The sequence below is a fragment of the Vanessa tameamea genome, chromosome 8 (genome assembly GCF_037043105.1).
Source record: "Vanessa tameamea isolate UH-Manoa-2023 chromosome 8, ilVanTame1 primary haplotype, whole genome shotgun sequence".
NCBI lineage: Eukaryota > Metazoa > Arthropoda > Insecta > Lepidoptera > Nymphalidae > Vanessa > Vanessa tameamea.
The window spans coordinates 7026501-7053525 of NC_087316.1; the positions used below are offsets into that span (position 1 = coordinate 7026501).

At 28.7% G+C, this 27025-nt stretch overlaps 4 protein-coding genes across 6 annotated transcripts; 2 read left to right on the plus strand and 2 right to left on the minus strand.

Moving 5' to 3' along the window:
• Positions 1 to 3458: 3458 nt before the first annotated feature.
• Positions 3459 to 13202, minus strand: LOC113399968 (4-aminobutyrate aminotransferase, mitochondrial). Its single transcript, XM_026639302.2, has 9 exons — positions 12802 to 13202; positions 10909 to 11021; positions 9655 to 9822; positions 9295 to 9573; positions 6972 to 7132; positions 5456 to 5606; positions 5058 to 5215; positions 4174 to 4442; positions 3459 to 3912 (listed from the first exon to the last, which is right to left on the minus strand). The coding sequence occupies exons 1-9, from the start codon at positions 12857 to 12859 to the stop codon at positions 3794 to 3796; spliced, it is 1476 nt and encodes a 491-aa protein (XP_026495087.2). The 5' UTR covers positions 12860 to 13202; the 3' UTR covers positions 3459 to 3793.
• A 1226-nt stretch (positions 13203 to 14428) lies between these two features.
• On the plus strand, positions 14429 to 16849 carry LOC113399983 (lys-63-specific deubiquitinase BRCC36-like). Its single transcript, XM_026639326.2, has 6 exons — positions 14429 to 14685; positions 14864 to 15074; positions 15286 to 15383; positions 15500 to 15610; positions 16230 to 16376; positions 16659 to 16849. Exons 1-6 carry the CDS (start codon positions 14584 to 14586, stop codon positions 16785 to 16787), a joined length of 798 nt encoding a protein of 265 aa, XP_026495111.2. The 5' UTR covers positions 14429 to 14583; the 3' UTR covers positions 16788 to 16849.
• Positions 16850 to 17138: 289 nt separating this feature from the next.
• LOC113399974 (uncharacterized) lies at positions 17139 to 18821 on the minus strand. Of its 2 annotated transcripts, none has more exons than XM_026639308.2 (6): positions 18536 to 18821; positions 18219 to 18453; positions 17994 to 18153; positions 17811 to 17921; positions 17558 to 17713; positions 17139 to 17428 (listed from the first exon to the last, which is right to left on the minus strand). In XM_026639308.2, exons 1-6 carry the CDS (start codon positions 18709 to 18711, stop codon positions 17226 to 17228), a joined length of 1041 nt encoding a protein of 346 aa, XP_026495093.1. In that variant the 5' UTR covers positions 18712 to 18821; the 3' UTR covers positions 17139 to 17225. The 2 variants fall into 2 exon arrangements, with proteins under 2 accessions (XP_026495093.1, XP_064071557.1); XM_064215487.1 differs by having other exon boundaries at positions 17401 to 17423.
• Positions 18822 to 20666: 1845 nt separating this feature from the next.
• On the plus strand, positions 20667 to 25331 carry LOC113399972 (lanC-like protein 2). Of its 2 annotated transcripts, XM_064215605.1 has the most exons (8): positions 20669 to 20740; positions 21370 to 21552; positions 21627 to 21784; positions 22602 to 22740; positions 22824 to 22964; positions 23543 to 23728; positions 24062 to 24208; positions 24948 to 25331. In XM_064215605.1, exons 2-8 carry the CDS (start codon positions 21508 to 21510, stop codon positions 25110 to 25112), a joined length of 981 nt encoding a protein of 326 aa, XP_064071675.1. In that variant the 5' UTR covers positions 20669 to 20740; positions 21370 to 21507; the 3' UTR covers positions 25113 to 25331. The 2 variants fall into 2 exon arrangements, with proteins under 2 accessions (XP_064071676.1, XP_064071675.1); XM_064215606.1 differs by lacking the exon at positions 21627 to 21784 and having other exon boundaries at positions 20667 to 20740.
• Positions 25332 to 27025: the final 1694 nt, after the last annotated feature.

Below are 27025 nucleotides of genomic sequence, written 5' to 3' on the forward strand. Positions count from 1 at the left end.
GAAGGTTTAAAAATTAAAAAATCTAACGTAAGTATCATAAACATTGCAGAATCCGCGGCTTCCTTGTAAAATCAGACACGACGAGATTACTTCTTTGATATTTTACCTATAGAAAATAAAACTAGATATTTCAGCTGCTGTACACAGGATGTATTGAATCTATCATTGGGTTTTCAGAATATTTGTTCAGATAGGTATGAACTGCTAGTGTTTTGTAATATTGAAATACCCAGTTATAATTAATTAATGTGAATACGATAATTTTATTGTATCATCGGTATTATCAAATAATTGTGTCGAAGAAAATATAAATATTACTAAATAGTTCGGGTCCTTAGTAGTGACTTATATTAATATTTAATGTAATAATAGTCGAACAAACAACATATCATATCGTTCATTTATAGTTACTTCCAACGCCTTATAACAATTATAGGGACGGCACTTTAAATCAAATTTTAGTTTAAAAATAGAACATATTTCAGTTGTAATATATTTATACTAGTGTAAAACACGGATAGCGCCACATCGCGCCTACGCTACGTGGGTGCCACGGAAGGCCGTTCTGATGTAATAGGTTTCTTTAAAAATACTAAAATTGAGTATATTTATCGTCTTGTATATCTGTTACTAACACTTCAAGTGGAACTTATAAATTAAAATGAAAAAAAATAATACTTCAATCAAATAAATAGAAGTTACTGAATAGTTAACTTAATGATTGTAAAATATGTAGATTTATTTTTATGCATTATTACAGTTTAATGTTTATTGTACTATTGTACTATTTTGTAATGAATACATTCGCACACAGCCGGTAGCAAAGTTGAAAATTTGTATACGAAAGGTTAAAAATAGGAAAATGGCCAAGAATACCACTATCCCTGTTAGTGGTGTTCTTAATATAGCACCGCATAATATATTAACGTCACAAGCTTGTCCAATTTTACATTTCTCTTTTAGACGTAAGTTTTAGCTAGTAGTTTCACCGACTAAATCACAGCGATATTTCAGCCCACTATGATTAACGTACAGGTAGATGATATAGTGAGTCATTCATTGGCTTTATTTTTACAGTCTTAGTGTGACTCAATTATTACATACATATATGACGATGGAACTCACTTCCGCACTCTATTCGCACTAGCAAGTATATTTTATTTTTTAGGAAAATGTTGAAAGTAAATTTCCGTAATGATCTTGATTCATACGATAACGTATGTACCAGGTACCTATACATATATATAGTATTTATTTATGTATCTTTAATATATGTAACTGACTACATTGTAATTTAGATTGAATATAATTACGTAGGCGTCTTCCTTTTATTAAAGTTCCTTTTTTTTCCTTCGTGTGCTCAAAGAAATGGCTGTAAAGGATAACAATACTTATACAGTATTTTTTGTCTTTTATGTATGTTTCATTTTTGGTACAGAAGTATAACAAACCATTAAATTATTATAAATCCATGATTATTTAAATCGTTAAATTAAATACTTATTTTCCCACAGATGTGTAAAGGTGGTCAGGATTAGATAATAGAATTATGTTTTAATGTCGATGTTCAACCTGTTTGATCACTTTTATGTTATGATTTAAAATTTAAATGCAGATACACATAATAACACGTTTAACAAATCTGGTATAAAATATAGCCTGCGGAGTATAGAGAAAGTGGTACAGCTCTATCATAACTCTACATTGGAATTAAAATAATTGATGTAACCCAAAAATTTGCAGCAATTTTTATCGAGTAGAATTCAACTAGTTTTCGAATAACGAAATAAATCGCACTTTCCATTTTGTTAACACATACTTACCTACACTAACCTAACCAAACACTGTATTTTTACTGTCACGTAAAAATAAACATGTATGTGTAAAAAAATTATGTATAAAAATAAATCTTGATTTATGTTATTTATATGGACTGAAGTGAATAGTTAAACAGTTTAATTTTTCCTTAATAAAAAGGTTATCTAATCGTGATAAGGTAAGCTTGTGATGGTTTAAGCACTAGTTTAATCGGCAAAGGAAAACATCTTGAGGAAACCCGCATTGGAGCAGCGTGGTGGAATATACTCCGAAACTTTATACCCAAATGTAGAGGCCTTAGCCTGGGCTAAGATATTTACAGTCTGTTTCTTATTTATGTTATCTTTCTACGTAAGTCAGTAAACACCGACCCTCTCTATGAATATTTATTATAATCGTATATGTTACATTAGGACTGTAATACTTTAATCGTTGTAAACTGTAGCTTAACAAATAATTGTATCGCTTTCAAAACGATGAGTAAGATAGTTTCATAATTAATTACAGTTACGCGCTTTCTCACGCGGTCTGTTTCATTTGTTTGCTAACACGTTAACTCGTTTGAATGTCATACATTTTCGGCATTCAATTATTTACTCAAATTACAAAAAATACGATTATTAAAAGAGCAAATGTTGGTCAATATTATTCTTCATCGCCAATGCGACAATCTTGGGATTCTTGTGACTGTAGTTACACTGGCTCACTCAAACTTCAAAACAAATCATAAAAATACTAAATATTACTTCTTGGCGACGGGCTTGCACAAAGTCCAAGAAGTGGGTTTTTAATTAAAGTTAGTATGTAATAGCTTGTATATGTCCCATTATTCAAGCAAAGGCTCGGATTAAGAAGCAAGCAAAGCTTTTCCAGTATGTTGATAATTATTTTTATTTTTCTTAATTATTTTCATTCCTTACATTTTATCGTTATGAATATGCTTATTAATGCCATAAAAATACCGAGCTCGTCTCTTATCGAGGAATGTACGGAAAACCAAATATGCTTCCAGGTAATTAACGCCACCAAAACAATAATACCAAGTTTATATTCAGCCAGTATGTACGATCGTGAGACAGGAAGTGTGCAGCGCCACTTTTTATTTACAATGTTCCTTTTTCCGTGTCTCGGAGACTACAGCTAAGTATTAAGGGGGTTAAAATCAAATCACGAAGGACAGTCGCAGGGGACTAAAATTACAAATAGCATAACATATTTTGTCTGCGAATTTTTTTTACATTACATAATCACAAGAAATGTATGGGGTAACATATTTCATGTATTAGTTTAGTATTCGTTTTTAATAAATAAAGGCAGCAAAAGCAATATTGCCACGTAAATTATATGGTGTTCTATTCTGAAATTCATTGAGTGCGAGTGATGGCGTACTGGCGCAGTGTCTGTCGCACACATCTACGGTACCTATACTTGTATTTCATCCCTCTTTACTATTTGGTACACCGTGAATCCGAAATGCCTTACAACTATTTTTTTCGGTTGTTAATTAAAAGACTAATATAACCAGTTGGCTGCGACACGTATATAAATTGCAAATAGAACTGTGTCACCATTTGTGATAGATTAATAAAAAATATTGTAATTTAATTAGGTATACAAGAGAATAAAATTAAAAAACAATAAATTCGTCTATGATTTTATTAAATACCATAAAGATTAAAACTTTTTATAAGTAGTATAGTACTAGTCATTGTGAAATTTTATAATTGGAAGACTTTTTTGAGGCACGTGATTTTATAATCACCTTATAATTATCATTTAATATAAAGCATACATATACAGATATAAATAAAAGTGAAAAAATCTTAATAAAATATTAAACTTAATGAATATGGCACTTCAAAAAGTCTTATAAATACAAATAGTAGCGCGTAAATATAAAATAATACTGTAGATAATCACAAAAAATAAATGACATAATTATTAAAGATAAAGAAGACTTCTCTGAAGAAATGTTTTACATTCCTTTTAAAGTTTTTCGTAAAATATCTATATATATTTCAGCATGCTTCTTCTGGAAGATAAGTGCCGGTCTAAGACGTATGGTATTTTCTCCGCAGACACCACCTAGTACACCTACAAATAAATTTAAAAACGATTTAACGAAATGTGTAAAACAATTATATATTGCTGGTGCAATGTATAATTAAAGTAGAATAGTAACATGAATAACTATTATTTTGTAATATTTAATTTGCTACAATTTGCATATTTATGCTATCAATATCAAAGTAATAAACAAAATGAAATTTATTAATTATTAAATGTAATAATAAATAAATTCTTCTTCTTTATTTCTTCTAAAATTGTTTACAAATGTGTAGCTTGTTTACTCACCATTCTTCTTCAAATCTGAATTAATTTGATCCCTACATTTCGTAGTGGGGGAATTGAAGGATAAAAACGTGCCCCGTCCTCGCACACTGTTGATTAGATTCGGAAATTCATGCTCCAACTCGTGCAAACCTTTTTTTAGAACTTTTCCACTTTCATTTACAACAGAAATCAGTTTTTCATTTTCAATTACTTCCAAGACCTTTTCCAACAAAATCAACTTTCCGGGATCCCCCATCCAAGTATTGAATACTCTGTATGGTTGGGATGGTCTGAAATTAAATAACAAAAATACTTGAAATATATACATACTACTAATCAACGACAAGGATTTAGGCATAGACAAATTGACTTTTTACTATTATATTACATTCTTAACATTGTCCTGTTAAGCTGTTTTGTTTATTTATTTGAGTACAAGTCGTTTATTATCGAATAAATCTTTTTGCAATATATCTTAAATGAAAAAAAATATTCATTTAAACATAGGTATGTATTTTAATAAACAAAATTCCGAACTACAAAACGAAACAAAAGTATTATGAAATGCAAACTTATATTCTTGAGGAATACACTCAAAATAATTTCAATATGCTTAAACTTTACCATTTTCCTTAATAATATTATGTCAACTAATACTGTGTCACAAATGATAAATAAAACGACCATATCAATAAACTAAACATTGTTACAGTATAGTATTAATCTACTTGATCTTGAACTATAAATTACCATGACGTAAGAGTTCTGTGATAATAATAATAATTATGTGATAGTTATAAATAAATAATAAAAATTATAATCTTTTAAACGAATTAAATTTTTCTTTTTATTAAATTAGCGTGATGATAAGAAAATATCTAAATGCACAGCCTGATATTACTGACTTGTTTTCAACATTGAAGTAAAATCCACCAGTCAACATTTTCTTGCTGAACGTTAGCACGTCAGGGGGAGAGGGTAGGTCAAAATGTTCGTAGCACCACATCTTACCAGTTGGTCCACAACCGGTTTGAACTTCATCAATAATATATGCAACTCCATTCTGCAAAAATGTATATGATATTTAAATAAAACAAATAGCAATACATATTTTTTCCGGGAAGACGTTCACATCAAATAACCAAAAGAAACGTTCGCGGTAAAATCATGTTGTAATAATTTTTAATAAATGAAGGCAAATGTAAATTGTGAATTTAACTTTAATTTGCCTTTCATTGATATCAGTTTCTATTAACAAAAAGCAAACAAGGCCGCAGACAAAAGGTACTATTTAGATACAAACCTCTTTGCATAGCTTTTGTAGTCTTTGAAAAAACTCAGGAGATGCCTCATGATCACCCCCTTCAGACTGAATCGGCTCCACTATTAGTCCAGCGACAGGATTCCCTTTCTTTTTATATTGTTCGATAGCATCAGCGACCTGTTCTAGGCATCTGTAAAATAGCACCATTAAATAAAATACCCTTACAATTATGATTTTAAGATTATTGCAAAAATAAAAAGAATACTATAAAACCATTTAATTTTGGCTGGCTTGGTTTGGCAGCAAGATTGACTCGGTGGTCATGGCCTCTATGATGGCGGTTTTGATCGCCGTGAACGACAAATATTGCGTAGAGCCAGGCGTTTATTTATTCAGAACATCCGACAGAAATAATAATAGTTATAATATATAAAACACATGAAAAAATTAAGTTAATTGCACTTCTAATTCTAATTTGTATCATGTCATAATATATAAGACATAAAATATTTTGCTAGGCTATAGTCATAAGGCTTACGATTTATTTTAAGTTAAAATTAAAAAAAATAGAATTAAGTGTTCAGCTAGTATAGTGGAACCCTTTTAGAAGGTGTTAAGTGTGAGCCGGAATATTAATAAAAAAACACAAACTATAATGTTTAAATAAGTATTCATTATCATTATATATCAGAAATTTAGTTCATATGGATCTAAAATTAACGACAATACCAACATATAATAAAATAGCGCTAAAAATATTATTTTAATGTTCGTCACAGTTAATGTTTATCAAACGCCTAACCTTTACTAATGCAAATAACTTAAACAAAAGGCTTATTGTCATTCAATGCAACTCCATATCAGATATTTGTATTATCATAAAAACAAATAATGTTCATGTTATTTACATGAGAATTAATATTTATTAATTACAATATGGAACAAACATATTCAACGGTATTATTTAAATATACAAAAACTGATCGTTGAAAGGTTTGAATAAAAATCTAAATTTTTCACCTTTATAATAAAAAACTTTAACTGTAACTGTAACCTTTCGCGCCGGCCTTAAAAGGTTGCACGGCGTACGCTGAGTGAATAGTTAAAGTTAGAAAATAATGTATGACCGAGTTTTTCCAAAAAAGACTAAGTATTACAAGACATTTCCATAAACGCATGAAAAAATACGCAGGGCGTATTGTACAGTACGTAGGCTTTAGCACAATACGCGCAAATAGATAGGTTCCGAATCTTTAAATCTCGTTAACTAAAAATATATACGGGATAATATTTTTTTCCCGATCCGAGCCAAATTGAGTCGGGCGGCTAGTACCTACTGAATAAAAATACTCTAAATATAATTTAACTTAAGCACATACCATAATATACCAAGAATAAGCAGATTCAAATCGAATAGTGATTACAAATATTATCAGTTTTTATAAACTATGCTTTTTATATTCTGCGGCTATAAAAATATGAAGGTCATAAATATACTAAAAAGTACTAATTACTTATACCATAGACAAATTTAAGAGTATCTAATCTGACTTACTTATCATCTTCTTTTTTATTTTCTCGCTGGTTCTGCTCAAGAGGATACTTGTATCTCGGAAAAGGAGCCTGAGGCCAATCGAAGGCTGGACAATCCAGTTTATGTATTGGCTTAGATCGCGTGGTCGTTAGGGCTCCAAACGTGCGACCATGAAATCCACCCTGTGAAATAAAATATGAACTGTTGTAATATAACTGATTTTAGTTAAATATTTAACAAGCAAGCCCCCACCGGTTTTGAATGAGGAGTCTTCTGGACACTCAATAGTTCCCCTGTTGGCAGTTTTTGTAATTAAAATAAATATATTCTTTTAAATTTTGAAATCGAATTGATTATATTTGTATCCCTTATTATATATTTTGATATAAAATAAATGACTCATTTATGAAAGAGAAATATTTGCCTCTGGAAAACGTTTATTAATCATTTTAATACATCGGAAAGTTGGCCTTGTAAATTTTTCGTTCATTCTCATTTTTATATACTATTTTCAATACAGATAAACATAAAGTTTAATAACACGAGTTCACCGACATATATTATTTGTCTTCAATGTACAATTTCTTACGCAGTCCGTTTTCGATCAGTTTCAAAGCTTTACCTTATACCTCAGACGAAACTACAATAATGTCTCATTGCAATATTGTAAAATTAAAAAAATATTTGAAAAAGTAGTCAATCCTGTGAGAAGAGGATTGGTTTTGTTATTAAAAATCCGGGTATTTTAAATAAAGTATTTTTCAATAGATATGGTTCTGTGTCTATCTAGTAATTCTCAATGGCGGCTTTAAACAAACGCAATAAACGTGATGTATTTTGTTAACACGTATATACCTACTGTTAATAAAAAAAAATCGTGTGTCCCCAATTATATGCGCGATAAAAAAATTGTGTTGACACTATTTATGATCACTGTCGAAATAAAAGCAAAAAATAAAACTTCTAGTGCTTTAAAGTGTTCATAAAGTGACTTTATAGCGTTCCATTTTTGCAATACATGATGTTACTCATACGTGTCACATTAATAGTCTAAATTAACAAGCTGAAACGTGTAAAGCAGCGAAGCGCGGTTGCTACTATGTACTGAAACTTTTTCCATTGCATCTTCTGTTAAAAGATCAAATTAATAAAATACGGCTAAAGAGAAATGGATCGACGCGACACGTAAGAATAATACATATGTATGTGCGCTCTCGAGACTAACACGACGTACCTACTAGTAGATACTAAAAGGTATAAAAATCAAGGGTAATCTTGGGTTACATACAGATTCGACTAATCTCTTGTATCTATTTATGATTATATAAATGGATTATACAAACACAATCAATAGTGTAAACGGGTAAACATCATTTTATTGTAAACATATTGTGACGCGAAAGTTAGTTTTCCAATGTTGAATGAGACATCTATTTTCTGAAAAACTTATACAATTTCTATGTCTAAAGCAAGTATGTTATTGATATGATATTTTATATTATATTGATATAGATACGGATATATGAATAATATTTTAGCGGTTTCAGATACGGATACGAAACTATTTCAGATTATCCGATTGTTTCGGAGAGTTTCGGTTACGGATATTACATTATTTAGAAATTGTTATAAGATATTAATTTGACTTTATGTATTCTATTATTTAGTATAAGTATAACCACAGAAAAAACAACTTGCAGTTTTAAAATACAATGACTTGCATCTTTAAGTATAACACTAGGCAAAACAAAATTATAATACTTAATTTTTTTTTGTTTACACTTACGGATAGATTTTTATTACGAGCTCCATAATATCCCTGATCTAAAGTACTTATTACCACGAAGTAACAGAATAAAATCAAAACAAATTAAACGAGCTGAGAATGTGTCTATAAATTAATGTTGATGTAACCACCATTAAAATCAACCAATCTTAAAAAAAATATTCTCTTAAAAATAGTCTTTTTAAATAATGTAATTTTATAAAGAATTCGAAACATCTTAAAGGTGACGAACTTTGTTCTATTAATACACCAGCTTCAACTCGAGAGTCGGGAATTGCGAAAAATTTGAGCATGAACGTAAAGTTTATTTCAAGATGAACTAATTTTTCGCATAGGTATTTCTTTCTTTCTTAATTTATAAGTATATATGTATATTAATTATTCCAATAACACTGAAAATTTATGTACATAGATTCTGTCTTGTTATAAATAATACAGTCTTACTCGATATAACGCCTTGTTGAATAGAAAGTGTAGCATTGACTAAGAATACATAATATACAAAATATTGTAATTTATTTGAACCTTATACATAATAGAATAACAGTACATACATACCTGAAAGGATAAAATTGATAAATTAGGAGATCCCGGTGGCTGATTAGCCATACATGACGCCATTTCCTCCTGAGTAAAATCAATCTTTCCTCCTCGTTCCCTTTTACGGTACCACATAAATACAGTCTTGTAAGCATTTTCATTTGAACAGGAACCGCACATCATTGTCGAAACACCATTGAGGCCTTTAGGCGCTACTGCCATTAAGACATTGTTTAATTTCTTGGGCCAATCTAAGGATGGGAAAACACCCAGAGCCGGCCGGTTGATAAGCGATCTCTGATAAAAATAAAACTCATAAAATATTATATAGAATACAAATGTATGTTTTTGTGATCAACACTTTGTAATATAACTAACCAGATTATGTTTATCGTCAAAACATTTTAACAATTCAGGGTGATTATAACCAATTGGTACGGACGAAATTTGCGTGAAGGCATCCAGGAAGACGTTGCCGTCGGCGTCAACAAAATAGTTACCAGTGCTTTTATCATAATCAGCGAACAACTGAACCGAATCAGCTTGCTAGAAAGAATAAAAACTATAATTATTTTTGGTTCAGTATGTAAACTGAAAAGGTAACTTTATTTTATTTATGTAGAGATTAGTCATTTGATATACATTATTAGTTAGATTATTTCATAATCCGTTAGAAATCAGATTTAATTTGGAAATAATCAATAAGACGAGGAAAATAGTCTAGTAGTAGTAGGAAAATCTAATTGATTAAAAAAATGAATAAAACGTCAAGGATGAAAATCATCAAACAGCTAAAAACAAAATAGGTATAGATCTATTCACTTACGAAGGCACGCCCGTCTACATTACATGAATTAATTTTTAATAAATCAAAATAAATTTCGTAAATAATAATGTCAATTTCTTGTATGTAAATTTCGTAAATAATAATTATTTTAAAGCTCCGGTATCCTGATGGTTGATTGGACAACCATAGTAAATCCGAAAAATGAGAATGAGAATGAGAATTCCTCGATAAATTGAAAATTTTTCATGAGAATTTCTTATGAAACGACGGTGAGTTCTAAGAGAGGATATTTCAATATTTATCTAGTTCGTCTAGGACTTTCTGGGGGCCTTAGGTGACGAATTCCTGTTATTTCCCAACTGATAGTTGACAGAAATTAATCATTTCTTATGTTAGAAATATTCCAATTGGTATTTAAGCTTATGATCATGAGGTAAACACAGATGGTAATTGTAAATTCATCATCAAAGAGGATGAAAATGGGGATAAAAAATTGTATCAAAATTCGCCTTTTTTAATGTTTGTAATATTGAATGTAACACTATTTAGGCTTGCGTTTATGAATAAAGTTCAGTCGTTAAAGCGCTTAGGACAATTCATCCCTAAAAACTCGTTAAGGAGCTAAAAGAGGGGAAGAATATTTGTGTTCAGAAGTTCGACATTTTTAAGTTAGAAAAATAAGAATAAGTAAAATACTAACGTTGTAGTGTTTTCCGTTGGGATATCCCGCCAGATACACACGCTAGTAATGTAATAATATTGTGTACGCTAACGGTTCATGAAGTAGTAAATACTTTTACGGATACGTAGTAAATGAGATTTGATAACATTTTCATGTACTTTACCTGCAGTGCTGAAAGTTCTTTTAGCAAGGCTTGCGTCCTGGGACCAGGTATCGACGTTTTAATTTCTGGTTTTTCCGGTTCTATCTGAGATACTTTTGAAATACCTCTGACATCTATAAAAACACCAATAAATACATATAAAAAATTGTTATTTTACTTTTGAAAACATTCTAAATGTTTGCCATGATAACTAAGGTCTCAACAATTTTTGGGCGTTTTAAACTCATTCTTTGATCTAGGCTAGGAGCGAACCGCAGATAGAGGCCCTGTTAACTTCGAAATAATTCGGTTGAATTAAGCAATTTAATTTAAAAAATCTATTTATAAACTTAATCACAGGTTCAACGAACGTAGTTCATTTCATTAAATAATTCACCTTGAGAAGGTGAAGTATTTAAAAAATTCGTTGCGCAGGCTGAGATAGCTAAAGACAGCTGACCGCGAACTTATATACGATATTTATTTTGTGTATATTTAGGTATTTTTGAAATATATACTTGTATACAAATTGAAAAACATCGAATATTGAACTACACCGATCCATTTAATATATTCTTTATATAACAGATAAAAACGTGTTAACACGTGCCTAGATTTACAATTACAAATGATTATCAGTTCTAGTACTAGTGATAATAAGCACTTACGGTTTATACTGATAATCAGTTACTATAAATTACACCAAATATACGCACAAACACTTCACCATGCTTAACGCGTAAAGATGCGGCATTGCCTCATGAACTACTGGACGTTTTATAAATGCCCTTAAAATATGCATCGGCAATTCTTATCGAGAGCTAATATTCTTATTTTTAGTTTATACACAAAAATACAATAATCATTAAAATATAGTTTTATTTTCATGTATAGGTGGAGCTGCTTATAAAAACTATAAATACCCAAAACTAAATTTACAAGGACAATTAATAAACATCAATATACAAAAATGTGATACTATAGTATATGGGTATAAAAGTACACTACCAGGCATTATCAGTCTGTTAGTTCTTTAATTATTTCTTAATTTTTTCAATGCCAGTTTTTATAAATTAATTACGCAATTTAATATTCTATTTTTATATACCTAGTAATAAAATGAAATTTATAAGAAAGGTACATATTTAAAAATAATATTTTTTATTTTTGTATTACAGACATTTCCTAAGTTTGACAAAGTATTATAAAATAAATCTCCAATATTAGATTATTAGATGACTTAAACTAATTTGTTTGTTGTCATTTAAATTACCAATTACAAGTATTTAAATTTATTACTTTTTTACAATAACAACTTTAATTTAAACGTATTCTCTCTATGCGCATTATGTTTTGTTTTTTTAACCTATATGAAAGTAATTTTAATTTATGTTACAAAAATATATTAAAATACTTATATTTCTTTTTTTTATAAAAAAGAGCAAATTTATATTATAATATTTATTCACATCCAGTATCATGTATCATCCACCATGTGGCATAGTCATCTTGACATGAGGTACCTATACCATTAGTCCTCCATGTGAAAAATAAAGTTTTAATGTTCCTGATTTGTATTTAATTAAATTTCACTGAAACTTGATTCTAGAACATAGAAATAGTAATTATTGTTTTATACTGGAATATCTTGAGATATGATGACAGACTACCTAACATTTTACTACTAAAAAGCACTTTTTTTATTATTTTTATATACCTATAACAGTATTATTTAAATGAAATTTAAAAAATTGAGAATTAATTTAAAAATGATGAATATATTGCTCGATCAACACATACAATATACGGACATACTACATATGAAACACAAATTTAAAATTAAGAGTAATTGTAAATTGCTACTACGCTTGAAAACTTATATTAAAATAAATGCAAAAAGTAATGAAATCTTACGTTGCGTCGAAGGTATATTTATTCGATTAATTATATGTAATCCACGAATTCGTAACATTTTTAAAACCAGTCCCAAAATATATTCTTCCTCCTGTTGTATCCAGTTATGAGTTACAATAAAGACGAACAAAAAATCTATACGTCTGAGTTTTTATCAATATCTTCTGCGCACACACGATTCACAACACACGAATATATTTAGTGGTGTACATAAAAATCATAATATGCTATGCAATTAATGATTAAGAATGTTAAATTTGAACTTTAAACAAAAATCGGCAGGATTTATTCATATATTATTTCTACATCAATTTAAAAACGGGCGGTATCTTGTAATCGTAAAGTTAGATTGATAATACCTATTCACCTCTATCAATAGCAAGTCAAATAGTACAGTATCACCCTATCATCAACCAGTGCGACAAACTGTCAACGATTGTCATTGTCACTAATTCAATATAGGGAGATACACACAATGCCAAGTAATTGTAACTTTTAATGAACGAAAATCGATATCATTTTTAAAATAATAAGTTTGAAATTTGTCTTTCTTACATACTCATAAATCACATTGAAATAAGATAAAATAAGCCGTTAACGTTAACTACTATCTATGCCAAAATTTTAAAATGATATATGAGTAGTGATGGTATATATTCTTTGCGATATAGTTTTTATCCGACATGATTGGGTAATATCGAAAAATTTAATCTCGTCTCTCTTTATGAATAAGTATTATTTTATAAAAATGTATTTATAATGAACGATGAAATGTTTCGTAAAAATATATATTATGTATCGACACTATGCTAAACATCTCTAAACACTGATTGAATAAACTGCGGATACAATAATGGAACGTTTACTATATGTAAGTTGGTCAGTGAAGGTTAAAAAATAACATGTATAATGTTAGTATGAAGTAAGCCAAATAAAAAAAAAGGAGCGCTAGGCTCCTAAATACTAGGAAGATATATTTTTCAAGTCGAAAATACCATACAAAAAAGTTAAAAAAAATTTATTCTTTAAAATACTATTATTTTTACTAGCAGAATTTTTAAACCTAATATAAAGAATTATTTACATTAGAGCTTTAATGATATATAAAACAAAATTATAAAATAATTACTGTACAAATCATCACCGCTTGGAATAATGGCAAGAGTGCTAATAGCATTTCCCCGATGAATCGCCGTTATTGTAACTGTTTCACTATTTACAATTATCTTTTATAATGATAATTATATTAGTATAACGGGTTATACTATAGAAAATATGCCAATGAAAATGCCAATAGAAAAGATTTTTGAATGACTGCTAATGTTTTGTCCACCTTCACAACTTTATTGCCTCATAGTAATAGAAAAAAGAGTTCGTAAACATAAACCACATTTTGAATATTTATACAAAATACAAGTACATGATTTTTATTGTTACACCTCATTATATTTTAAGCAATTGAAGATTTCTTTGACATTTGAATGAACTTAATTGGAAGATAAAATAGAAATAAAAAATTTCAATTATGTAATTTTCACATTTCGGTTTAATTATCATACAAAAGTTAACATATGTGATCAATTGTTCGCTCATGATTCGTTAAAATTATCAGTTCGTTTTAAAACTCTAGTGTGACTGTCATTACTGTCAGTTATGTCGTAAACTTAACTTATTCATAACTATTGTAAACACTATAGGAATAAGAGTTATTGAAAAAACCTATTCGTAATTATCGTACATTTAAACCTCAATTGATATAGTTGAGTTATATTCAATAACAAAATGTTAAAAAAGGTTTTATTATCTACGGATGTAGCATTAGTGTGTGTACAACATGCCCTGTCAACAGAAAAAGAAGAAATAATGGGACTACTTATTGGCGAAGTAATTTCTTCATTTTTTATTCAAATTACTAAATTTTTAAGCTGTACTTAGCTCGGTACATTTGGTAGTTTTTTTAATTTAAATAGATAAAACAGTTTTGAAAACGTTTTACTTATATACCAAATACAAATTGATTTTTTTTTCGGTATATCATTTTTACCTTTACATTAATTCACAGGTTCACAATAATAATACATTGGTTTCAATAGTATCGTCTGTTATATTAAGACGTTTGGATAAAAAACCTGATAGAGTAGAAATATCTGAGGAGCAGCTTGTGAGAGCTACATTAAGAGCAGAGGAATTAGCGGCAGAAGTGGGGCGACCACTAAGGGTTGTTGGATGGTACCATTCTCATCCACATATAACTGTTTGGCCATCTCATGTTGGTAGGTTGTTATATATTTTTCAAAATGTATGTCTCTTTAATTGTCAAATACATTGTAAATGATTCATATTAAATAAATTAATATAGTTTTTTAATTATATAGTGTGTTGTTGTTTTTTTCATACATAAATCTTGCATAACATATGAAAGTGCTAATAATTATATAACTAAACTTAATATGATAATAATAATATTTTTTTACTCTATTTCAGATCTTTCTACACAATCTATGTATCAAAGAATGGATTCTAGTTTTGTAGGTATTATATTTGCTGCATTTCTCTCTGATCAGACAGCTAAAGCCCCCTCAGTAAGTATTTTAGAATAAGTACAAAATATATATATTTTTTAAAAGTACAATTTTGTTAACAGTTTATAAATTTATTGCTTTCCACAATATTAAGTAAAATAACCAATAATTTCTAGGTACAAATAACTTGTTTTCAATCAATTAATGAAGGCTCAACTCAAAGTAGAAGAGAAATTGAGTTAAAAATCACAAACAATAATGACTCGCTGACTTTGAATAATTTTGAGGTATGTAAAAATCACCCTTATAAAGTTATTAGTGGTAATCTTAACAAAAAAACCTATTTACCCTGGCATTAGTGATGATAAAATTTTCCACTCATGAATGTTTTTAATAAATATAATGGATTTTAGACCCATAAAAGTTTCTTAAATTCTAAATATATTTTTATTCTATGTTTAAACAAATCAGCTGTAAAGTCTAGCATCTTCCAAACAAAAAATGCACCAATAATGGCAACTAGTTAGCTACTAGTGTGCCTATATTATGTCTATACTTGCCAGCTTTACAGCACCCAGTGTGGTCATATTACATGCCTGTCTGGGTATGTGTCACCCATTCTACATTCATTCTTCTACCAAACAGGAATACCTTTTTTGTAAGGGAGGAGGTTCCCAAAGTCTGTTGTACAGTGGCAATGGTGACCACTTACAATTAGGAGGTTCATTTACCTATCCACCACAGTATATTTCTGAAAAAAAAGAAAAGTATAGTGTATACTTTTAGGTTTTTATATTGATGCAGTAGAATTTTGTAGGAGGTAGACGATACTTTGATTAAAATAATATGCTCATAGAATATATCCTGATCTAACATTTAAATAGGGTTTTTCCTTTTCATGTCCAGATTTTGACACAGTTGCCAACAATTTTAAAAGAGGAAGAAGAGGAAGCATTTAAAAATGAAGCAGGAGAAACCGACAAAGATGACATTCTTAATATACAACATAATGCAGCAGTAAGGACTATTGCTATAGGTCACATAGTTGAGAAGGTAAGGATATCTTTTATATATATTTTAGTCTTGGGTTTGTAATAAACGGATGTACCATGACACCTTTTTTTCAAAATTGCAAAAGAGAAAATACTAAGAAAATGCTTAAAATTAATAGTATTTATTTTTACAAATATTAGCATTTGTACGGCAAATAAGTTGACATAAAGTCACCATTTAATGTTCCTTTTTTTTTTTAAAGCCTTAGTTTTGCAATTTTACATTACATCTTATGAGCTTATTTATAAAAAATGGATAAATGTCTTCATTTTTGTATTTCAGGTATCACGGCCAATGTTAGAAGCTCTTGTTGCCAGAAATGCAATAAACAGTATCCGATTAAAAACTTTAAAAAAACATCATAAAGAATTAATGTCTAGATTAGATGGCAATACATTTGGTAATGTTTAGTTTATAAAAATTAATAAGTTTAAGTTGCATTGTAAAATGGTGTAAATAAATAATTTTCTAATATAATAGGTATTTTAAATTTTTATTCTTAAACAACAATAATAATTTTTAACATATCCCCATTATATCTCTTATTGGTACTTTGGTGACATTAAAAAAATACTTAAAGCAGTTTTTTTATTTTTAAATATTATAAAATATAGCATTGTTTGATTTTTATTGATCATACATTAATTAACTGAGATATATTAAAAAACAATCAGCCTTACTAAAAATATTATCATACCATTGATCTTTCATTATTATTTGCTTTAAAAAATGACTGATTTTTTTTCAAAAAAAAACAAAAAGTTTGCTATAATTATTATCTTTTACTGTAAATCTATTATTTAGTGAAACTAAATTGTTGATGGTTTTTATTACTTTTAAGTACATAGTCTACTGTAAGTCAGTTTTGTCGATTATTTCAAATCCATCTGATGAATCAACACTTGAAACTCGTTTCCTTTTCTTATCTTCGTGAGTACTGTATACCATATTAGCAACAGTTCCTCCAAAATTAGACAGAACATTAAAGGCATTACTCCAGGTTCCAACTGGTTGTACATCTAAGGTAGATTGAATCTGATCAGACGGCTGTGCTGAAATTTATGTTAAATTTTCATTCCTAAATGTAACTATATTTAGAATATGCCTGTATGTTATAAATAACATTTTTAATATCCATAATTTCAGTAAAAATTATATTTCTCTATTATACATTTTATTACCTTGTGGCATATACTCATCTTCACTAGAGTCAGATACCTCAACATCTTTTGATAGTGTTTTCATTTTTTCAATTGATAAATTAGTTACTAATGAACTACTATTATCAGAACTGTCACTTGCTTCTTCAAAAGGTAAATCTTCAGGTTTCCAATAATCTGCCAAATATCACAAAATCATGTAAATAATTAATTTTTATATACATTAAGTCTATTAAGGTAATAAAGCAATCTTATCTTTTCTTATTTTACATACCTAGACTTTGTTTTTCATCCCTAATAGGTTTTTGATCTGGTTCAATAGACAGCAAATCTAAATTTACATCAGTTTCTTCTGGGATAAGACCTTCGAGTTCAAAATCAGATTCTAAAAATAGATAATATTGTATACTTGTTTGAAACTCACTTTTATTTGAAATTTAGATCTATATATACAAACCTGCATTTTGTTGAACTTTTTTTAAAATATTTACCAATGGAGGTATAAGTTTATTTAAGAAAAAAATTACTGTACATAACAGATATATTAATGTGTATCCACTGATATATTTTCCAATTAACATCATAATGGTCAATATTATTTGAAGCAGCAAAAAAGCCTAAAAACATAAAATGTATTAGTATTCAGCTTAGAGAAACGCAAGGTGATGTATCTTCAACTTACTTTAGTATGATTTCTATCACGTAAATATATAAAACCTGTCCACATATTTTCAATCGAAGTTTGAACTTTAAGGGCGACTGATTTTAAATTTTTGTTTTCGTGATAAACTAGTCTTTTCAGACATGCAATGCGATGTTTATATTTTAACCATGCCTCAAACGCATCGATACTTATAATTAAAATACAAAGTCCAGAAATAAACTGTAATATATTTAGCTGTCGACATACACACGATCTAAAAGATTTAAAAAAATATTTGTTATTTCATATTTAAAATTACTTAATAAATTATGTGTATAACAAAAGGCAATACTTACGTAAACACCACGTTGAAAAATAAAAAGAATAACAAAGTTAACCATATTTTTTTCCAAAATAAAACATCTTCAAGGATATTTACAAATAAAACGAATATTAAAGATGACGTTTTATTTTTGTTTTCAAAGCTCTTTTTGGGACTCCATTTAAAAAAAGTTTTAATGGAAGCAAACATTTTTATTATATTTCGTATGATTATTAATACACTTGTATATATATTTTCATGAGCGCAATAATAATTTAATAACGACGATTTAATTTTGACAAGAGTCAGTCTGTGTACCTATTTATTCTGACATTCACATGGATGTCTTTGTCATTTTGACGCAAAAATACTTTTGAACGGAACAAATTGTGATTTAACCACTTTTTTTTTAAATAATATAATAGTAATTTATTTATTTCACATACATAAGAGTTTAAACATTTACTTAGTCTAGAAAAGCAACAACTCATAAATAATCTAGATTATAAGAATTGCTCGTATTAAGGAAGATTATTATCATCCCAAAGTCTTAAAAAAATTTACTCTGACGAGCCCCAAGTACGTATCAACTAGCAAATTACCCCGGTTTCGAACGGGTACAAATTCTTAATAAAGGCAATGAGAAGTCCGCTTAGCAAGAATATAACCCATTATATATGAATATACTGACTTTAAGTTAAAATATTAATTTTGTAATGTTATAATTATTTATAACTTACCTATAAATGTAAAATATGATTAATATCAAAATTGGTTTGAGGTGTAATTTTATTGTGAAAAATAGATCAAAATTTATCACAGCTTATAGATTCAAATTTGGATAATTTGAGCAGTTAAGTTTAAAATGAATTGTTAACGTAAGTTATCTGACCGCCTCTATCATATAGAATGATTTTTTCGTTACACAAAATTTGAACACAATAATATTTTTTAAAGTATTCATTCGACAGCCGACACGACATTCGACGGTTTGCAATTAGAAATAGTTTTAATGTAAATTAGTATATATAGATAAGTAGTTTAGGCATCTAATTTGTTATAAAGATAAAATTGAAATCTTTTAGTAAAAGTTCGGCTTCATTAATTTGCATGCTTTGTTTTTTATATTTATATCTGTAAACTTGGATAAACAATTTCTTGTCGTTGACAAGTGATTGGCCGAGGCAAAATACACTTTTCGAATCATGTAATTATTGGCAACTTACGTTGGTTTTTAAAAATATACACTGATTTGTGATTTGCAATTTGCATTGCATTATATTAGTCGACAATTCAATGTGATCTTAAAAAATTTAGTTTTTAATATTATCAGAATTATCAATAGTAGAACATTGGCAATGAAAGATATATCTATCTTTTATGGATAATGGAGTAACAGGCTGTGAGATAGAACGAATTAAGTCAGTTATCGAGTATACTTTTAGCGAAAATAACCCGAAAACTTGAACTTCACAATTATAATAATGTACGAGCCGAGATGGCCCAGTGATTAGAACGCGTGCATCTTAACCGATGATTTCGGGTTCAAATCCAGGCAAGCACCACTGAATTTTCGTGCGCTTCATTTGTGTTTATAATCCATCTCGTGCTCGGCGGTGAAGGAAAACATCGTGGGGAAACCTGCTTGTGTCTAATTTCAACGAAATTCTGCCACATGTGTATTCCACCAACCCGCATTGAAGGAGAGGTGGCCTAAGCCCAGCAGTCGGAAATTTACAGGCTGTTACTGTAAGCTTAATTTATTATTCTTCTTCTTCAGACATTAAACTTTCGCCAGATGACGAGTCTTTTTATTTCGATATTTTAATACTTTCTATTTATATATATTTTGCAAAAAAACGCGTGTCAATATTATGTATAATAATGTGTATATTTTATAATATACATAATTATGAAGTAGTCAACTTCGTCGTATCTTTATAAATTGATACGAAGGAAAAGTTGATTGTTATTTTCATTTATTTTTAATAAGCACAAAGCACAGAAATTACCAACAAAACAAAAAAATATATTTCAAGTATAAAAATCCATAAACGGTACTATAAAAGTATGAATTAGTGCCAATAACCGAATCGATAATCCAAATGTTTCGTTACCGTATCACTAGTTCCATCTGTCAAAAAGTGAATATCTGGACAGGCTATAGTGAATATATAAATAAACTATACTCCTTGGATAAACATTTCAAAATTCAAATAGTTTATTTCAAAGTTGAAACGTATATAGTGTTTATATATTCTAATACTTTGTGTTCTTCTTAAATTATTATCACGCTGAAAAAAGTAACTTTAGAAATTGTCATGGTGTCTAAATTCTTCTTTGAAAATGAATTTCAAAATTATTCTAGTGAGACTGCCCATTTTTTCCTTGATGATAAGAAAAATGCGGCATGTATTTTTTATTTATTGTAATTTACTTGACGACTCCTACTTATATTACCTAGACCTATCTTAAATGTTAAAAATAAACAAAATATACACGATATACACAATATACAAGATACATCTATTTTATATAGTACAACTAAGACTATTGATTTTGGATACATATTTATTCGATTTATTTTGATTAAGATTATCTTTCGATAAATAGCACAGCCAGATAAAGTGCACAAAAGAAATGGAACTTTTAATTAAATGTTATGGTTACTATTATTGTGTTTAATATTTATGTATATACTTATTTAAACCATGCATACACTGATTTAAGAAGATATATTATGGTTGATATCAATTGAATTTATACTATTAATAATGCCAGTTATTCTTTAAACAAATTGCAAATGTTATTCTATAAACAATGTTAATGTTATTTACAAACATATTTATTATGTATGTGGCTTTACAGCTTTCAGAAAATTTTCTAGGCAAATTAACGAATTTCAAAAATGAAAAATTGTTACATCTCACTACTGAATTAAATAAAGATTTATTTCATGATGGAACTGTATACACTGGCTCCGCAGGCTTGGCTTTATATTATTTAATGTTTTCATTGAATGGAAAAAATGTGTCTCATGATATGTTGCAGGTAACTATACAACATTATCTATTTACCATGTTGTATATGAAGCAAAGTCCTATTTTAGATTAATATATTTACAGCAAGCTCTTAATTATATTGACATTAATAATTTAAGAGGAAGCAGGATTAGCTTTTTATGTGGTGATGCTGGTCCACTTGCAATAGCTACAGTTATATCATACAAGTTTGGCAATGGAAGACCTGATAATTTACCTGATTATCACAACTTAGTTAAACGGTAAAGTCCCTGTATATATATTAGATCTTTTAATATTGAAAGACATTAGAATTGATTCAGATATATAAGTTGGTTTACATCTACTAGATATAAAGAATAGCTTGCATGTTGTAATCCTGCATATCTCACAGATTCCTTATGCAGTGTTATCCTGTGAGTCCAATAAGCTGCCTGAATGTGTTTGTAAAGAAACTTTATAATTAACAAAGATGTCATGTAAAATAACAAAAGTGCTGAGGTACTTTAGGAAATTTCCAAAAAATATTTTTTATAACATAATGTAGGTAGGCAGATGGGCAATAGGCCAACTGATGGTAAGCGGTCACCACTGCTCATTGATGCCTTAAGAAATACACTACTAACTTTGGGAACTAAGATGTTATGACCTTTGTGCCAGTAGTTAGATTGGCTTAGTCACACTTCAAACTGGAACACAACAATACTGAGTATCGCTGCTTGGCCTATGTGATGAATATATGATGAGCGCCCAGCTGCAAAGGGTTGTCAATACATGGTCAGTGATGTTATCTATATAAAATAAGTATTAACAAACCAATAACAACAAAAACATGATTCTTTGTTGTTATTATTAAAATATAAATGTATAATGGTATACTTCATTTAATATCTTAAGTTATCATTTCATTAAAATTGCCATATATTGATATATGTAAAGGATTTTTTTAAATGTATAGGTTTTTCTTATACACAAAATAATATAAGGTTTTAGTTTGAATAGCAGATGAAGCATTTAGATTTTTTCTGACTATAGAATACATAACATATAGTATTAATATGATTTATTCAAATGTTTCAGATTAATAAATCTTAGTATGTTAGTACAAGAGTCACCAGATGAACTGCTCTATGGAAGGGTTGGATATCTGTATGCATTACTCTTTGTTAATAAATATATAGGTGGGAAGAATGGTGTATCGGCAAACAACATTGAAAAAGTAATATCACCATAAAGATGGTGTCTTACAGTTGTTTCTATATTATTATTTTCTTGTTAATTTAAAAATGTTATATTTTAAAGGTAATTTCTTCTATATTAAAATCTGGGAAACAGTTTTCGCAACAGATTAAATCTGAAAGTCCGCTTTTATGGCAGTGGCATGATAAGATCTACTTGGGTGCAGCTCATGGAATATCAGGAATTCTGTATGTATTATTACAGGTAGTATAGGAATTTCATTTATTTTTAAATAGTGAGATAACAAATGTGTAAATATGAACGTAATATCAAAAAATCATGCTAGTTGGACCATTTTTTAATATAACTATTGAATTTCATATATTTTACACACAATTCCAATAAAGAGTAATAAATATAGATTAAAAGGAAATAAAAATATCAGTTTATAAATAATTTCTGTGATTGGTCGGTGAATGTTAATTATCTCATTGGTTAAATAAAATTGCACAGGATAAAATCCTTTTATAACAACATGAAGATAGGATGACTAGTTTGATATAAAAATTATATATTTAGATGATCAAAATAATTGTATTTAATTATAGGCATTTCATAATTTGCATCAACTAGCATGTTAAAAATTATTAAAATTGATTTATGACATCTAATTAAAAATATATATATATTTAAAAAATTACAAAAAACTTTACTAATAAATCAAAATTATGGGTATGAATTTTGCTAAAAATTTGTAATTGAAAAACAAATTATTTCGAAAGTTTTTTTTTTACGTGGTGACTTGCTCGTTAAAATATATATTTAAAATAATAATCACTTAGGGTCGTTCGTACATCAACGCAGACGAAATAAGAAGTTTTATCAAACCAACACTGGATTGGCTTCTGAATCAACGATTTCCAAGTGGAAATTTCCCATCGTCTCTTAAGAGCAGTTCCGGAGATAGATTAGTCCAATGGTGCCATGGAGCACCGGGCTTTGTTCCCTTATGTTTATTAGCATACGAGGTGAGTTGAATTTCGGAAATTATTATATAAAGTAGTACCCTGTCTACCCGCGACTGTCTGTTTAAACGCAATAAACTCGAACTATCAAACAGATTTTCATACGGTTTTCACGGACGATGAGTATTACAAATATAGCAAATCATAAAAAAGTAGTAAAATTGTCGATGTCTAAATGTCTTTGATTAGTTGACCAGTTCACCAGAAGGCTATTTAAGAGTAGGGCACTTACGTTTAATATGATAATGATAAAACCTCAAAAAATAATCAGAGGATATTTAATTACTAAAAGAGAGCTACAAAATGGTATAAGACTAATTAATTATGTTTTTTAAGATATTTCACGAAGAAAAGTATCTCAACATTGCTATACAATGTGGAGATGTAATATGGCAGCGAGGTCTATGCGCAAAAGGATTCAGCATTTGTCATGGAGTAGCTGGAAATGCTTACGCATTTCTGCAACTTTATCAAGTGACTAAAGTAAGTACTTCTTAGCGGTTCTAAATGAAGTCAAAAAAGTAAAGCCTAAAGAAAAGTTATGGAGTTATTCTAAACAAATTAATTTTCATTATGTTGTACTAAATGATAATATTTAAATTTGATACACATAATATATTCATACCGATTAGGGGTGAAAATGAAAACTTATAATGAATGGACTAGACCAGTAGTTCCCAAACTTATTTTTCTCGTGGACCACCTATTGGCATGTGTCCGTAACCAGTTTGAGAGAAACACAAAAATATGAACTAAATTTAAGTTAGTAACCCTACGAGTATTTCAGCAATTAAAATCTATGAATTTGTTAGTGATTTTCTCCTTTGGCATCAAGTATTTATAGTGGTGATCAAGTTCATGTCTGAACAAGCTTTAAGCATTGTCGGGCGGATAGCGCTTTGCAAGTCTGTACACGAAATTGTACGTAATATCGAATACGCAAGATTGGACAAGTAACAGTCGTTTGCCTTATTAAAATATGATCTGCTTAGTTATGAACAACTTAAATATTTTTTATTTAACTGAATAAATGTTATATAATTATAATATAATTTTCGTTTTGTTTACATGTGGGACAATTTGTATTTTAATGGAATAAAAATTCACAAAAATATTGTAATAAACACCACTTTATTTTTTGTAAGAATATAAATTAGTTTTATAATATATTTACATTTTAAAAAAATCTATTAGTTAGTAGATAACGATATGTTTTATTCAGAAAGCTGTCTATTTATACCGCGCGTGCTGTTTCGTGGAGTGGTGCGCGTGCGGGCGGGCGGGCACGGAGCTGCGCCGCCCCGACCGACCGGCGTCGCTGTTCGAGGGGTTGCTGGGACGCATCTACTTAGCAGCCGATATTGTTAATCCAATGGAGGCCAATTAATTTAATTTCCTGCATTTTGTTTATAATATTCTAATGTTCTGTGATTATTGCTTTAATATTTGGATTTAATTTTATAGTTATCCGAAATTAATAAATTCGTAATAAATAATACACATGTGTTGCATATATTTTATGGCTTATTTTTGAATAATACAAAATCATTATAAAAATCTTGGTCAGTTATAATATTATTTTGAAGAAAGATTTACATAGATATAATGATATAGAAATAAAAAAATCTTAAGACATTTTGTTGAAAAAAATATTCTTGAATTTAATTCTATAGATACTGTTATAATAAAATAACTACAACGTACAGGACGTGTTTACAAATAAATTCATATATAGTTACTTATTCCTTAAGGCTCAGTCAAGTATGACGTAAATAAGAGGAAGTAATAAATGTCTTTAAAATTATGTAGAATAGCCGGAGCTGTAGAAAAACATCCTTAGGTACGTCATACTTGAGTGTTCTTTTATAGACACCAACCCATACAATATATAAATTTATTAACGTAAAATTCTAAAGTTAAAAATTATTTAAATTTATATCTGTTAAAAATTATCTACAATATTTGTCTAAACATATCTTTTTTTTTTTGGAAGGCCATTAACCAATAAACTCGACTGTATACAACTTACGAGGTACGTGATTTCAAAGAAACATTTTCTCCTCCACTGTTGAATTCTACTATGTATTATATAATATTGGGAAATGTATAAAACATTCAATGCCACAAACTCGCGTGGTCGTACATACATATAATGAAAAATTTATGTCAATAGTCGAATCTTTAAGTTTATAACATCATACATTTGTACTTATTATATATATTAAAACAAACTAGTGTTTAATAATCGCGTACCGAGAACTAAGACGTACGACATAATGAATTATAGTAAGATGTAAACTTACTTTCACAAACATAATAACGTACATAAATAAATACAGATAGTGCAGTAATATGAAAAAGATTATCCAAACTTTAAGCCTTCGTACGATTCATGAGTAAAAATACCAAGTCCATTTAAACATTTCAGACAGGTCAGATGTCAAAGAATAAATTTATATGAAGCGCTACTGTTTAGATCCTTTGATAATATTTTATACATTGGCAACAGTCAATTTTGATTGAATTGTCATAGAGTACAATGCACTAAATCAATTAACTAAATAAACTTTTGTATCTATAACTATTATATATAAATTTTAAACATGATTATCACATATATATACATTTGCAACCTTGTTATATATTTTTTTTATGATTATTCTTTAAGAATGTATTGATAATTGTTATCCTTAAATTACATTGAACAAGATGGAATAACAAAATAATTGTTTAATACAGAAGTTCCAATGATGTTAACGACGTGGTTTATTGCATCAACCTATTAGAAAAAGTGATAGAATATTATCAAGATTTCTTAAAATTAATTAATGAAAAACGTAATGAAGTATATTTGTTATATTAAAAATGAACAGGTCAAGATATCGTATATGCCTATAGTTTATTCCAACCACAAGAAGATAAAAACCAAATTAACATTAATGCAGCTGACATTAATACCATTTTTGTACTGCAGAAGAGGGCTATTCGTGCAATTTATAACCTGGGCCCAAAAGATTCGTTAACAGGTAAATTTAAAGAAATTAAAATAATGACTGTCGCTTCTCAATTTGTTTTTGATAATGTTATGTATGTACGCAAAAACATAAATATTTTTTCCCAGAAATTGTGACGTACATTCCATTAACACTAGGAAAAAGAATAAACTTGTTACTCCAAGTACCCGATTACACAGGGTTATTAACTCTTTTTTGGGGCAATGTATACGTTTTTACAACAGGATCCCAGAAAACGTTCAAAATTATTCAATTATAAAATTCAAAAGAATCGTTAAAGAGCGTT